Source organism: Fistularia commersonii, chromosome 2 (genome assembly GCF_037954325.1).
Source record: "Fistularia commersonii isolate RoL2024-O1a breed Wild chromosome 2, RoL_Fcom_v1.0, whole genome shotgun sequence".
NCBI lineage: Eukaryota > Metazoa > Chordata > Actinopteri > Syngnathiformes > Fistulariidae > Fistularia > Fistularia commersonii.
Genome location: NC_141285.1, coordinates 12,713,483 through 12,727,059, shown reverse-complemented (window position 1 = coordinate 12,727,059; position 13,577 = coordinate 12,713,483). Strand labels below are relative to the sequence as shown.

At 43.1% G+C, this 13,577-nt stretch overlaps 2 protein-coding genes across 2 annotated transcripts; one reads left to right on the top strand and one right to left on the bottom strand.

Moving 5' to 3' along the window:
- Positions 1 to 694: 694 nt before the first annotated feature.
- gpr75 (G protein-coupled receptor 75) lies at positions 695 to 3,436 on the top strand. The gene is made up of 2 exons (XM_086167950.1): positions 695 to 973; positions 1,150 to 3,436. The coding sequence occupies exon 2, from the start codon at positions 1,280 to 1,282 to the stop codon at positions 2,921 to 2,923; it is 1,644 nt and encodes a 547-aa protein (XP_086024076.1). The 5' UTR covers positions 695 to 973; positions 1,150 to 1,279; the 3' UTR covers positions 2,924 to 3,436.
- Positions 3,437 to 6,855: 3,419 nt separating this feature from the next.
- On the bottom strand, positions 6,856 to 13,286 carry erlec1 (endoplasmic reticulum lectin 1). The gene is made up of 14 exons (XM_086167965.1): positions 12,995 to 13,286; positions 12,797 to 12,901; positions 11,124 to 11,204; positions 10,939 to 11,016; positions 10,788 to 10,851; positions 10,661 to 10,707; positions 10,346 to 10,569; positions 10,078 to 10,219; positions 9,832 to 9,993; positions 9,695 to 9,754; positions 9,078 to 9,202; positions 8,927 to 9,004; positions 8,752 to 8,827; positions 6,856 to 7,717 (listed from the first exon to the last, which is right to left on the bottom strand). Exons 1-14 carry the CDS (start codon positions 13,130 to 13,132, stop codon positions 7,646 to 7,648), a joined length of 1,452 nt encoding a protein of 483 aa, XP_086024091.1. The 5' UTR covers positions 13,133 to 13,286; the 3' UTR covers positions 6,856 to 7,645.
- Positions 13,287 to 13,577: the final 291 nt, after the last annotated feature.

Below are 13,577 nucleotides of genomic sequence, written 5' to 3'. Positions count from 1 at the left end.
GCGAGCAAACACATCTGTCACGCAAGGCGCCATAGCACCGATTCTTTCAACTTCAATGGGTTTCCACTGATGCAATTACTTGTCTAAAGACTTCGTCTTCTTTTCTACTCATCGGGTATTTTTTGTTGAGGAAAAGAGAATGGGTACAAATTGATTCCCTCTACAACGCCAGGTACCCACCCGAGCATCCTGCTCTCCGACGTCAGGCATCTTCACTCGCCACGCTTTCATTTCAAATACGGTCGCCGGCGGTGAATCGTCACTGTACGTGTCGCCTAGCAACCGCGTTGTTGAGCTGCTGTTACCAAGGACGGCAGTACAAAGCAGCCATTTTTTGAGTTTACCATGATCATCTTCTTTTCTTTTTCTTTTTCTTTTTTTTTATTTGCATGGGATTGCGACCCAAAACACAACCTGTCCGAAACATGTACGACCTTTCCCTAGCATGAGATATTCGGAAGTGTTCCTATCACGGCGAAGAGTGAAATGCTCCAAAAAAAAAAAAAAAAAAAAAATCTCTCCCAGACATATCCCTCTGTGCTAAAATATACTTACAAAAATATGGATGCACCGTTATACACCGCGGTGTCTGTTGCGTAAGCATGTCGTTGAAAGGAGTATAGTAAGTGGACGGTCATTGTAGACTGTTGAATGCGGTGGTTATGCTCATGCCCGGATACGTAGGCAGTGACTTCATACTCATTTTTCAATGCACGTCCACCGGCCGTCGCTCGTCTTTGATACTGGATATATCTCTCAAATAATAACAAAAAACGAACACGGAATCGTTTCTGCGCCGACTAGCAAGACTGGGACACGGAAGGAATGCCTTTTTGCGTTTTGTTCTACGAACACTCCCGCTGAAAAAAAGACGTTTTACCCCCCCCTCGAGTCGTGGCGCGTTCACTTCTTATGATGCCACTTCAGATGAAAATGGGCTTTGAGACATGAAGTCAATGATCGAATGGATATGGTAGGTGATATTTGATAATTGTTTTTTTTTTTTAAAGGAATGACTCAGTTGGTGAAATAGCATGGAATTTGTGCGTGTGCAGGGAGCTGCATCACAGCATTTTATGTAATATATCACATGTGTGCTCATTCATAACCCTATATAATCTCTAATGGATTGCTTTGTATCCCTTGTAGCTTTCTACCATGGAGGTGATAATTGGGGAGGCAGCTGATGTTGTCCTCCCCCTCCCGCTGTCCTATACAGAGGATTGGAATAATGTTCAAATCAGTGACTCTGCATGCCATATGAATTGCTAACAGTACAATGAACACCACTGTTACACCATCGGAGCTTGTGGACGTGCCAAAACAACAGAACTTCAATGGCACATTTGACACACACAACCCTTCAGGTTGGGCAGTCATCCACACTGCCACCTTGACCTTTTGCTCCCTTCTCCTCATCTTTATCTTCTGCCTGGGCTCCTATGGGAATCTTGTGGTGTTTTTATCCTTTTTTGACCCGGCATTCCGTAAGTTCCGCACCAACTTTGACTTCATGATCCTCAATTTATCTTTCTGTGATTTATTCATTTGCTGCGTGACGGCGCCTATGTTTGCACTGGTACTCTACCTGGATGCCAGCGGAGGGGATGGTGTGTCCAAGAGTTTTTGCTTTGCCTTCCACCTGACCAGCTCCGGCTTCATCATCATGTCCCTGGAGACGGTTGCTGTCATTGCTTTGCACAGACTGCGCATGGTCCTGGGGCAGCAGCCCAACCGCACCGCCTCTTTCCCGTGCACACTGGCCCTCACTGCCCTGTTGTGGACATCCAGCTTCACCATAGCTGCCCTCCTAACCATGCAAGCTTTCCCGCGCAGAGATGGACCCTGCTTGCCCCACTTTGGCCTCAGAGACGGACAGGCCAGGGTCGTATTGTATGTCTACCTGGCGGACTTTGCATTTTGCGTTGCAGTAGTTTCCGTGTCCTATCTAATGATTGCCCAGACACTGAGAAAGAATGCACAAGTGAGGAAGTGTCCCATCATCACAGTAGCTGCCACATGCCCTCCACCCCCTCCACCTCTAATCGCAGCAGGCTTTGAGAACATGCAGTGTGCAGCTCAGGGCCCCCCTCTTTATCGTAACCAGTCTTACAACAAACTGCAGAGTGTTCAGACACACGCGCATGCCAACAAGGCAAGCCAGGGTGTGGTACCGGGGGCTGCTCCAGGAGCCACCTCTTGCCAGCTTGTGTCTACAGTCAACTTGGCCACCACCAAAGACTCAAAGGCAGTCGTCACCTGTATTGTTATCGTGTTCTTTGTCCTTCTTTGCTGTTTGCCAATGGGAATTTCACTGGCACAGGACGTTTTGACACCAGAAAGTAGCTTTGCACATTACCAGTTTGAGCTGTGTGGCTTTGTGCTCATTTTTCTGAAATCGGGCATCAATCCCTTTGTGTACTCACGCAACAGTGCAGGGCTCAGACGCCGTGTGCTGTGCTGTATTCACTGGGCCGCGCTGGGATTTCTGTGTTGTAAGCAAAAGACTCGTCTTCACGCAATGGGAAAGGGAAGCTTAGAAGTCAACAGAAACAAATCCTCTCATCACGAGACCAACTCGGCCTATGTGCTATCTCCAAAGCCACAGAGGAGGCTGGTAGATCAGGCTTGTGGCCCAAGTCACTCCAGAGATTGTGCTGGGAGTCCACGGGCCACTGGTATGCGCAAACCCAGGCCCCCGAGTACATCTACACCTATCAACACTCGTATTGAGCCCTACTACAGTATATACAACAGCAGCCCCTCTGTGGGGCCCAGCTCCCCCACCAGGCTGCAGCCTGCCAACTCTCAGACATTTGCCTTTGCTAAGTCATATGTTGCCATGCACTACCATACTAACCAAGACACACTTCAAGATTTTGAAAGCACCTCAGTGCACCAGATTCCCATTCCCTCAGTTTAATGACACACTAGCATTACTGTACTAGAATGACAGGTCTAGGCAATCACACCAAATGCTCATATCGAGTCAGGCATAGTTGGAATCTGTTGAGCATTTCTTTTTTTTCTTTAATAAAATAAATTTAGTGTTGACAGACGATTACACACATGATATTTGCTATGAAAGTGTCTGTTCCAATAAAAGTTATTTACTGTTAATTGATTGAATTGGTTAAACTTTATTTTAGAGTTATTGCATTCTCACATAATTTTACCTGCACATGCATGTGCTATTCTAACCCACTACTGCCAGCTTCCATTGCCTTCAGGCACTTTAAGAGCTGGTTTCACTGCTGCCCCCTGCCTGGCTTATGTGGGTTAGCACTGAAATTGGCTGCTGTCGTGTTAAGCTATTGTGAAACCCTGCAGGCACACATGGCTTCTGATGGTACGTGGTTGTGCTTCGATGCCTTTGTTTCTCCAGAAAACTGTATTTGTGAAAACACATTTAACCCAATAAATGTTGGCAATTGCAGTGCATCTCTACTGTTTCAACAAAAGTCCCTGAATGTGTCTTCGAGGTTCAACGTATTCTCTTGTCTATGAGAAGCTTCACACAAAAGTACAGTACAATCTTTAATGGAATTCGGGGGGTAAAAGATGCATTTCAGCTGAAGGACCATTATGTTGTTTTCTTCTCCAAGAAAAGGGGTGGATCCAAGACCGTCCCTATTAAATTAACGAATAACTTAAGAGTTTTTTAGGAAATCTAACATGATCAAAAGATTTTAAAACTAGAATGTCTCATCACCTTAAACATGCTTGATAACATTGCTGATAAGTTAGATTTTATGTAGATCCTGATCAAATGGATTGCCTTGAGAACTATATATCAAGTGTTCCTGTTATTTACAAGCAACCTATTGTTGTCAATTTTCCATGAAATAGCATGGCGTTAGTGTACAGTTTGCACTCCTATATGGGATGGTAGATGTGCAATTTCATTAACTTTTCAATGAAAATGACAGATATGTAAATTATGATACTGTGTTATCTGATCTTTCTTCTCTGAGTTTCAAAGAATACAGAATAATTAAAGGTCTATACGGCTTTTATGACCTTTGTGTGTAGAATCTCAAAATAGCTTCTTTTTTTAAAATTTTTTTTATAGACATAGAATGTTTTAAATCCTTAACTCACACGGGATAAAACAGCTCTAATCTGTTTTTGTACTCCACCATCAATGTGTTCTTTTGTCATGAATGTAAACATTGCAAATATGCTGCAGAAAAGAAAAAAAATCTAAATGTTTCCAGGGGCTTTGGCACATCAACAGCTACAGCAATTTAAAGAAAAAAAGAATAAGGCATAGATAAAATGCAAATCATGGTTGTTAACATCTCAATTTAGTCAACTGTGAAGTATATGTTGATGGCTTTATTTGAGATGAGAGGGTATATATTTTGACATAGATAGCGGCTGCTGTATTCCAAGCTTCAGCACCCTCTGGTGGTCTTAAAATTCACCATGGCAACCTGAAACAATGGATCCTGTGGATCTTGTTCTATGTGAAAATATTGCATCTACTACTCATTATTTTCACAGAAGAACTGAGCTCCTTCTTCTTCTTCTTCTCCTTTTGGCTTTTCCCTTCAGGGGTCTCCACAGTGAACCGACCTTCTCCATCTAACCCTATTCTATGTATCCTCATCTCTCACACCAACCACCACAATTTCCTCTCTCACTACGTCCATGCATCTTCTCCTTGGTCTTCCTCGAGACCTCCTGCCTGGCAGCTCCAATCCCAGTATCTTTCTACCAATATGTTCACTATCCCTTCTCTGTACATGACTGAACCATCTCAGTCTGGCTTCTCTGGCCTTCTCTCCAAAACATCCAACATGTGCTGTTCCTCTGATTGACTCATTCCTGATCCTATCCATCCTTGTCACACCCAAAGAGAACATCTTCACCTCTGTGACCGCTAGTTCTACCTCCTGTCTTTTCATTGTTATAACTGTTTCTAGGCCATACAGCATCACTGGTCTCACCACTGTCTTGTATACATTTCCTTTCATTCTGGCTGAAAGTCTTCTTCAATCACATAGTACCTCTGACACTTTTCTCCACCAATCCCAGCCTGCTTGAACCCATCTCTTCACCACTTTTCCACTCTCCATTGCTCTGGACTGTTAATCCCAAGTACCTGAAATCCTCAAAGTTCTTGATCTTCACTCGATGTAGCTTCACCGTTTCACCTGGGTTCCTCTCATTGACAAACATATACTGTCTAGATGCAAGAAATCTTCATCCCTCTTCTTTCCAGTGCATACCCCACCTCTCGAGATTTTCCTCAACTTGCCTCAACTTGTTTTCTGCTCTCACGACAGATCACAGCGTCATCTGCAAAAATCATGATGCATGGAGATTCCTGTCTTACCTCATCTGTGAGTCTGTCCATCACCACTGCAAACAAGAAGGGGCTCAGAGCTAATACCTGATGAAGTCCCACTCCCACCCTGAACTTCTCTGTTACCCCTAAGGCACTCTTTGTTTTGCCTTTGCTACCTCTATCTTTACCTTATGCAGTATCTCCCTGAACTCGTTTTTTCTCTGTGGCCCCCCTCAGTGTCCCACTTCTTCTTTGCGAACTGCTTTCTCTGTATATACTCCTGCAATTCCTCATTCTACCGCCAAGTCTCATCTACTTTCCTTCCAGATGATACACTAAGTACTCTCCTTCCTCTCACCCTGATAACATTAGCTGTAGATGTCCAATCATTTGGAAGCACTCCCTGACCACCCACAGCCTTTCTCAACTCCTCCGTGAAAACCAATCCACCCTTTTCAGCTTCAACCACTTTGTCCTCTGCACTGCCTTTGTCCTCTTGATCTTCCTTGCCACCAGTGTCATTCTACAAACCACCATTCTATGCTGTCTCTCGCTACACTCTCACCTACAACTACTTCGCAGTCATTGATCTCTTTCAGGTAACCTCGTCTATACAAGATGTATTCTATCTGCATGCTCCTACCACTGCTCTTGTAAGATAATTTCTGCAAAGTCTACCACCATCTGTCCCACCTGTGTTCCTATACTGTATATAAAATCTGCCCATCACTTCCTCATCCCCTCTTTTGCCTACATCAACATGCCAAAGTCTATACCAATTACCACTCTCTCAACTCTGGGGATATTCTGCATCACTTCACCTTACTCATTCCAGATTTTCTTCTCCTCTAACTCACATCACACCTGCAGGGCATAGCCACTAACAACACTGAGCATCACACCTTCAATTTCCAGTTTCAGACTCATAAGTCTATCTGACATTCTTTTCACCTCTTGAACATTCCTAACAAACTCCTCCTTCGAGATAACTCCTACTCCATTTCTCTTCTTGTCAGTACCATAATAGTACATCTTGAAGCCTGCTCATAAGCTTTTAGCCTTACTACCTTTCCACCTGGTCTCCTGGACACATAGTACATCCACCCTCCATCTCTGCAACATGTCGACCATCTCTACCTTTTCCTGTCATAGTCCCAATATTCAAAGTAAACACCCTCAGTCCCAGACACTTGCCTTTCCTCTTCTCTCTGCTTCCGAGCAAGCCTTCCTCCTCTCCTCCTTCGACCCACAGCAACCCAATTTCCACTGGTACTCTGCAGGTCATTGGTAGCAATGGCGGTCCTTGTTAACCTGGGCCTCAACCGATCCGGTATAAGATTACGGAATTAGGTTTCATTCGCATGTTTGGTTTTGGCAAAGGTTTTACGCCGAATGCCCTTCCTGACACAACCCTCTGCATTTATCAGGACTTGGGACTGGCTAGGGGAGACACTGACCTGTGCCGCCCTGAGGCTGCATTATGCTTACTTAAAGAGTAAGAACAGAAAAAAAAAGTGTAATGTCACACAACTGGATATTGATATACACTAAGGAGAGAAATGTTTCTGTGTAGTCAGTGTTTTTTTTTCTTTATTCAATGCCGCAAAGGCATTGGGTTTGTCCTCCTGATACATCAGTGATCCAATTCCCAGAGAGCATCTCCATAAAACCACAGAGTGCCTCTGTTTTTGAGAACCATAGATAATCTGAACATCAACTGCAAATCAAATTTAAGTAGGGACCTTGCCTTTTTTTACCATTTCACTGCCCATCTAATGTATAAGTTACACTCCTTCCTCATCTATATGAATATCAAACATACCCCTGCGGCAAAGCATATCCAGTCATTTTTACCATATCTAAAAGTGCAAAGATGCCACAGTCAAGCAGATAACTGCTATCACTTAGATAACCCATCCCACTACAACCACAGAATAAAGAACTTAAATTAAAATTAACATTGCTGGTACCTCTGAAGAATACAAATCCCCCAATTCATGTCTCCGTTGCTTAGAAATCAACAGAGTAAAAAGCACATGTTAGAATTTGAGACAATAACTTCTTCTTGGTGTCAAGTGCCAGCGTTCTTTCACTCTTTTTTCATGTCTGGCTGGGATCAGGCTGAGATCTAGAATGGCCGATCGTCTGCCTGATGAGTCTTCGCTCCTGGGCTTCATGAAGTCCAAACACAACCTTTCACTACCTGTTAACCTACACAGTGATAAAAGGAGCGTCGTGGGCACCCCTTCCTCCACCACAAGGCTTCTCTTTTACGAACTGCACCCTCTGTCTTAACGCATGTCGCTCTGACTGTGTCCTTCATTACTTCTTGCTGTGATTTAGTCTCTCGGATTAGCTGGACACTGATAAAAGTCCATGTTCATCGGCAGTGTCAAGAATTCTGCATATGACTGGAGATTCAACCTAAAAAAAAGAAAAAAAAAATGTCATCACTTCATGGTGCTTCAATTATCTAGATGAATTTCAAATTACAGCAGCCGCAGCTATAAAAACGTAATGGCAAGAGGAGTGTTCGGACACTTGAAGCCACTACAGCTATACCGTTAAACATTAAATCCTCTTGTGTTTTCACACCTTTGGAGGGAGGCAAGATAGAAAAGGCATAATCAGCAAGTCATTCTGCATGTTCAGGAACTCCGGAGTAGGTGTGCAAATTAAGATAGCTGGTATGACAGATAGGTTTGCATCAGAATACAAATAAGTTCCTCTCTGGTGAAGCACAGTCCACTATGAGTTATCTTTGTTACTGAACATTCTACAAATGAATCAATTGATTAATGCTTTAAAAAGAAAATTCACACTAAAAGTCCATTAAAAGAAGAAAGGGAAAAAAAACTAAAAAAAAATCTGTTTCTTTTTTTTACCATTTTAATGATTTTAACCAAGCTATTTAAAATGCTTTTGTCATCCAATTTATGTTAACATGTGAATATTTATAATGAAACTGGTTTGAGATGGCTATGTTATATTGTATTTTTGGAGTGCTTTAATGGAGAGTTTGCCAATACAGTTCAAGGAAGCAAAACACAAGATTTGACTGAACAAATAATGACCTCTACACAGTCAAATGTTTTCCAATTTCTAAGACAAACGCTGTCTTTTTTACAAACTCATTATGACATATCATGCAATCTTGTTTACCTTATGTTCTTGTTATTCCACTTTTTTAATCAGTAAACAGGTAAAAGAAATTAATTATAACAGTGGCTGATTTCAAGTAACTTATTCTAAGAAAAAAAAAAAAAGAGCAAGAGCTCTAACCTCTGTTATTCACGTTCACATTGGCTGTTGTACAAAAATATTCCAAATAAATACAATTTCCAATCACCCTTCTCTGGAACCAGATTCAGTAGCTGATTCTACTCTGTACCCTTCATTAAAAAGTGTGATTTTTTTCTTTTTTTTGGATGCAGCCATCATGTCACACAAGAACTCACCCCAAGGACATACTGACAGGTCTGAGGCTCCAGCATGTAGACAGTGACTGCATGTGGTGACTCCGACTCCTTGCATCTTAGTGAGACAACAGAGAAATTTCAGCAAAAAGAAAGGAGACGGGCGACACTTGGGCACGGAGTTAAAATTTGGGACAGAAAAGTATTGTTCACGCACTTGAGCTTGACAATGACTTGTCTTGGCTTCCCTGTCAGGTCACACACATCTCCGTGACCGTAAAAGTGGGAAACCAACCTACAGGGAAGGCATGAGAAAATTTAACAGGGTTTATTTTCAATCCAGCTTAGGGTTTAAAGAGATATCATACTTGACTTTCTGCACTTCATTGTCCTTGAGTTGGTAAGATCGGGCAACGTTCTTCTTGGCCCACTCAATATGCTCCTCTGCATTCCAGTTGCCGACCACCACAATGTTTTTTCCTTGGTCTTTATCCTGTAACACCCAATAACATTCTGGGTGGCTAAAGTTTCAGTCCAGCACATGAAATAATGTTGTACAAGTACAGATAAAATTTTAGTTGATTTTGCAACTGCTGTTAGTAACATTGTAGACCGTGATTCCCCTTATGCACATTAAAGCTTCCCCATTCATAGTGTGTGCATTTCGTATGTGGGGGGATGATTTCCCTTTAACACATCACATTTCCATTCCCTTCAATGAGTGACATCACACCTTGGTGCTCCCATGCCCTAACCCAGCATCACCTATCAGTGTAAGGGAGGGCTTTACAAGTAAGGAGAGACTTTGGAATTTTTTCTATAGGGAGCCCCTGCAACCCCCTACCCCACTCAAGGCATAATTTAACAGCCAAATGTCATTGACAACAAAATTGAATAAAAATATATATATATATAAAAAAAAAAGCAATATAAAAAGCACCCCTTATCTACTGGTAGGATTACATTAGAAGGGAGGAACTCTTACCTCGTGATACTGATGGACATGTTTTCCATAACAAAATTCATATTTCCACCATCCTACTCCCTGAAACACACACATAATGGATTTATCTCAAAGTGGAAATCAGCACATTCTGCAAAGCCAAAGTTTATATGCCTCACCCCATGGAGACAGTATGAACCACTGAGGAACTCCTTGATCAGCTGGTCATCTGTGAGACGAGAGATATGCGTGGTGCCAACGGTGACCTGCGACTGGCCGCCCACAGCCATTGGTTTATGAGTTGAAGTAAAGGCCTCCTCTCTCACTGGTGGGGCTTCTTCCTGTAACACGTCAAAGGAACAAATCAGTAAGGTTTCATCCGTTCACATAGCACTCCCCTCTGTGATTTTCAATTAATATCTCACTTCTCTCATTTCTGTGGTGGGACTGAAAGGAGGTTTGAGCTGCTCCTCTTGCTCCTTGTCCAACTGGGTGAGTTGCTGAGGCCGTAGTGGAGAGCCAGCCAGAGCCTGGCAAAAAATGGCATTCACCGGAGAGGACTTGAACCTAGAGGGGAAAAAAAACAATATGTGAGGAGTTCAAAAACTATGTTGGTAGAAAATGAATTTACTGAAAATGCCTATATGAGGAAAGCATTGGGGGAGAAATATGAATTCCATATTGCAGATGTACCTGTATTTTGGGTGTGCACAGAGCAGTGGGGTCAGCACCACCACTTCATATTCACAGGTTGTGACCTCAGAAACAGAGAGGATCTCGTGCTTAGCCTCTGGATGACAAACATACAACACAGATGTGGACCGTGGTTTGTTCTTCGTCAGCATACATGGTGTTCCATTTCCCATCACCAACGGGAAATATGGTGTGAGCTGACCCTCTATATTCTTAGAGAGCGCCTGAATACCAGATAAGGAAGGAACAAATGTCAGTGTTTATTTGGAGTGTGTCAAATGTGAATAGCTACCTAAGTTATTTTCTTATGCTCACTTTTGTTTCAGGAGTTGATATGACATTTTCTGTCTCTTCAGTTGCATCTGGAAAACAATTTCAAAGCATTATCACGATGGTACAAAATTGTAGAACTATAATAAAGAGCATTCTTCATGAAACATACCAGTATCTGTATTTGGTTTCTTCTGAGCAATATTTCCCAAGAAATACTCCTGAATACTTATTTTCTGTGGGGAAAAAAAAATTGTGAAAGCTTTCAGTGAGAGGCAGAAGTGGATTTAAGGTAATTTTTATGTACCACTCAGAACACTAACCTGACCAGTCTCCTTCTCTTCATGGTACTGTCTGACATATTTCCCATGGCAGACTTCATATGTCCAGTAGGACTCAATCTTTGGCCAAAAAGAAAAATTAATACTTGTAGTTAGGCTCTACTGATGCAATCCACTTGACAAATTTCAGTTGTGACTGATAAAAGTGAAGCAATTATTTGTCTCACCTTGTAGGAGCAGCTACTCCTTTTAAGTAATGGCTGCAGGAGATCAGCTGGACTGGGCCCACTGTACTCCTTATCCTCATCCTGAGAAAAAAAAAGAAAGAGCCAATGCAAAATAAGCAAAAACTAGGTTGTGGAACCCAATGAAGAATAGTATTAGAACAGCATAGCATATTGAAGGACATCGACATATGATCCATCCATCCATCCGCCCCCACTTATCTAGAGTTGGGTCGTGGGGGCAGCAGCCAAAGCAGTGAGGCCCAGACCTCTCTCTCCCCTGCCACATGGTCCAGCTCCTCTGGGTGGACCCTAAGGTGTTCCCAGGCCAGCCTGGAGACATAGTCTCTACAGTGTGTCCTGGGCCTTCCCCGTGGTCTCCTCCCAGATAGACATGCCCGGAATACCTCCCCCAAGAGGCATCCAGGAGGGATTCTGACCAGATGCCTGAGCCAACTCATCTTACTCCTCTCTATGCAGAGCCTCCCTCTTCCTCTTCCTCCTCCTCCTTCCTCCACCTGAAAGCAGAGGGAGGCGACCCTCTCGTCCACCAGATTGAACCCCAACGTACAGGCGGCAAGTCAGGGGGCAATCAATATGCCCACACCTACCCGGTGCCTCTCACCGGGGGCAACTCTAGATTAAAAAAAAGAAAGATTCCAGCCCCTCTCGAGAGGCCTGGTTCCAGACCCCACGCTGTCCGTCGAGGTGAATCGAACTAAATCTAATCGGAATCTTTCAGCCTCGCGCACCAGCTTGGGCTCCTTCTCCACCAGAGGGGCGACATTCCATGTCCCAAGAGCCACCTTCTGCAGCCGAGGATCAGACCACCAAGGTTGCCCCTGCTCTGGCCACCGCCCGTCTCACACTGCACCCAACCCTCTTGGCCCTTCCTATGGTTGGTGAGCCCAGGGAAAGAAGGATCCATGTCAGTCCTTTGGGCCGAGCCCCATGGGTGAAGGCCCTGCCCACCAAGTGCTCGCCATTGACATATGAATACAATTAAATAGGTAAACATGATCAAAGAAATAAGTCACTTTGAAATCCTATATCAATAAATCTGTTCTATATGCAAGACATCATCACAATCACATATTATAGTGGACTAATGTAAATCTTGAATGAATGAATGAATAATGTAAAGCTTTCTTTCAGTTTAACCTTTGTCTTTACTAATGTCAAAGCAATACTTCTAGTTGTATGTTTTGAAAAAAAAAATACAAGTAGAATAAAAGCAACGAAAAAATATTGACAGTCAAACAGAGATATTTCTAATTCCACTATAAAAGAATCCCAACTTCGTATCATTATCGGCGCAGTCTGCATCATGCATACATGTTGCCTTACCAAGGAACCAAATACAAATAAATAATAATAATTTGAGAGGCAGACTGGAGAAAAAAGGTTTTAAAATCACATGCAAAAGCAAACAAAAAATGAACAAGATATGAAGTACATGTGTGAAATTGCTGTACCTCTATGAAAATACAAGTTTTCATCATTAATATACTATTTCATATCAGAGTCGTATTCAGCTGCTACGATGACCACAGTCAATAGTCGCAACGCCTGAATACAGTGCTTGATAAGGTTTTTACAGATAACAACCCCCCCTTTCTCCCAAAAAAAAAAAAAAAAAGTTATGGGATGTGTGGACAGCACAAGTAGAAACTAACCTCCTCCCCGGCTGTTAAAGAAGGTAGCAGACACTTATATTTCTCCTTCTCTGTCGTTGTCATGATGACGAAGTTGTCCTCGCTGTATAGAGTTCCAGAATCCGGCTGAAATCCAGAGATATCAACAGAAACATTAGCATTAAAGCAGCAGTGCTAAGAGGACAGTTGACAGAGACAGTCGGAGAAATACACACATACCAGCGTGAATTCAGCCCCTGGCCAGGTGATTTTAAAGGGGATTTCGTCGGTGAAGGAGGGGTAACCGTCTCTGTTTGCCGAGACGCTGCTACAGATCTCCAGAAGCCCCCCGACGACCACCAGCAACAGCCCAGCCATGATCCTGCGTCGAGCCAGGGAGCTCCGACCGTCCCCTCGTCATGCAAAGACCCCGGTCCCCTCCCCTCTCACCCACACCGGTCCTCCGCGACTCACCGAAGTTACTAGCTTCGCGTTTGGGACTGTCCGCTTTGACGGACAACCGGATCTCCCCGTATGATGCGGATGTCAATGCAGTCGAAAATTCAGGAAGTGAACTGCTTCTGTGCCACGTCGAGTTCCGCCTCTCTTCCGGTTTATAAAACGGCAGCGCCGCTTAGTGGCGAATAGTGGCACTAGCAATTAGGAGCAAAAGGCTGTTTTATTATTCACGGCATTTATAATATATTATCTCAAATATTTGGGCAAAGATGAGCTTGTTCACATTGTCACTATTGATAACAAAACTAACTATATATAAATGAACTATATACATATATATATATATATATATATATATATACAC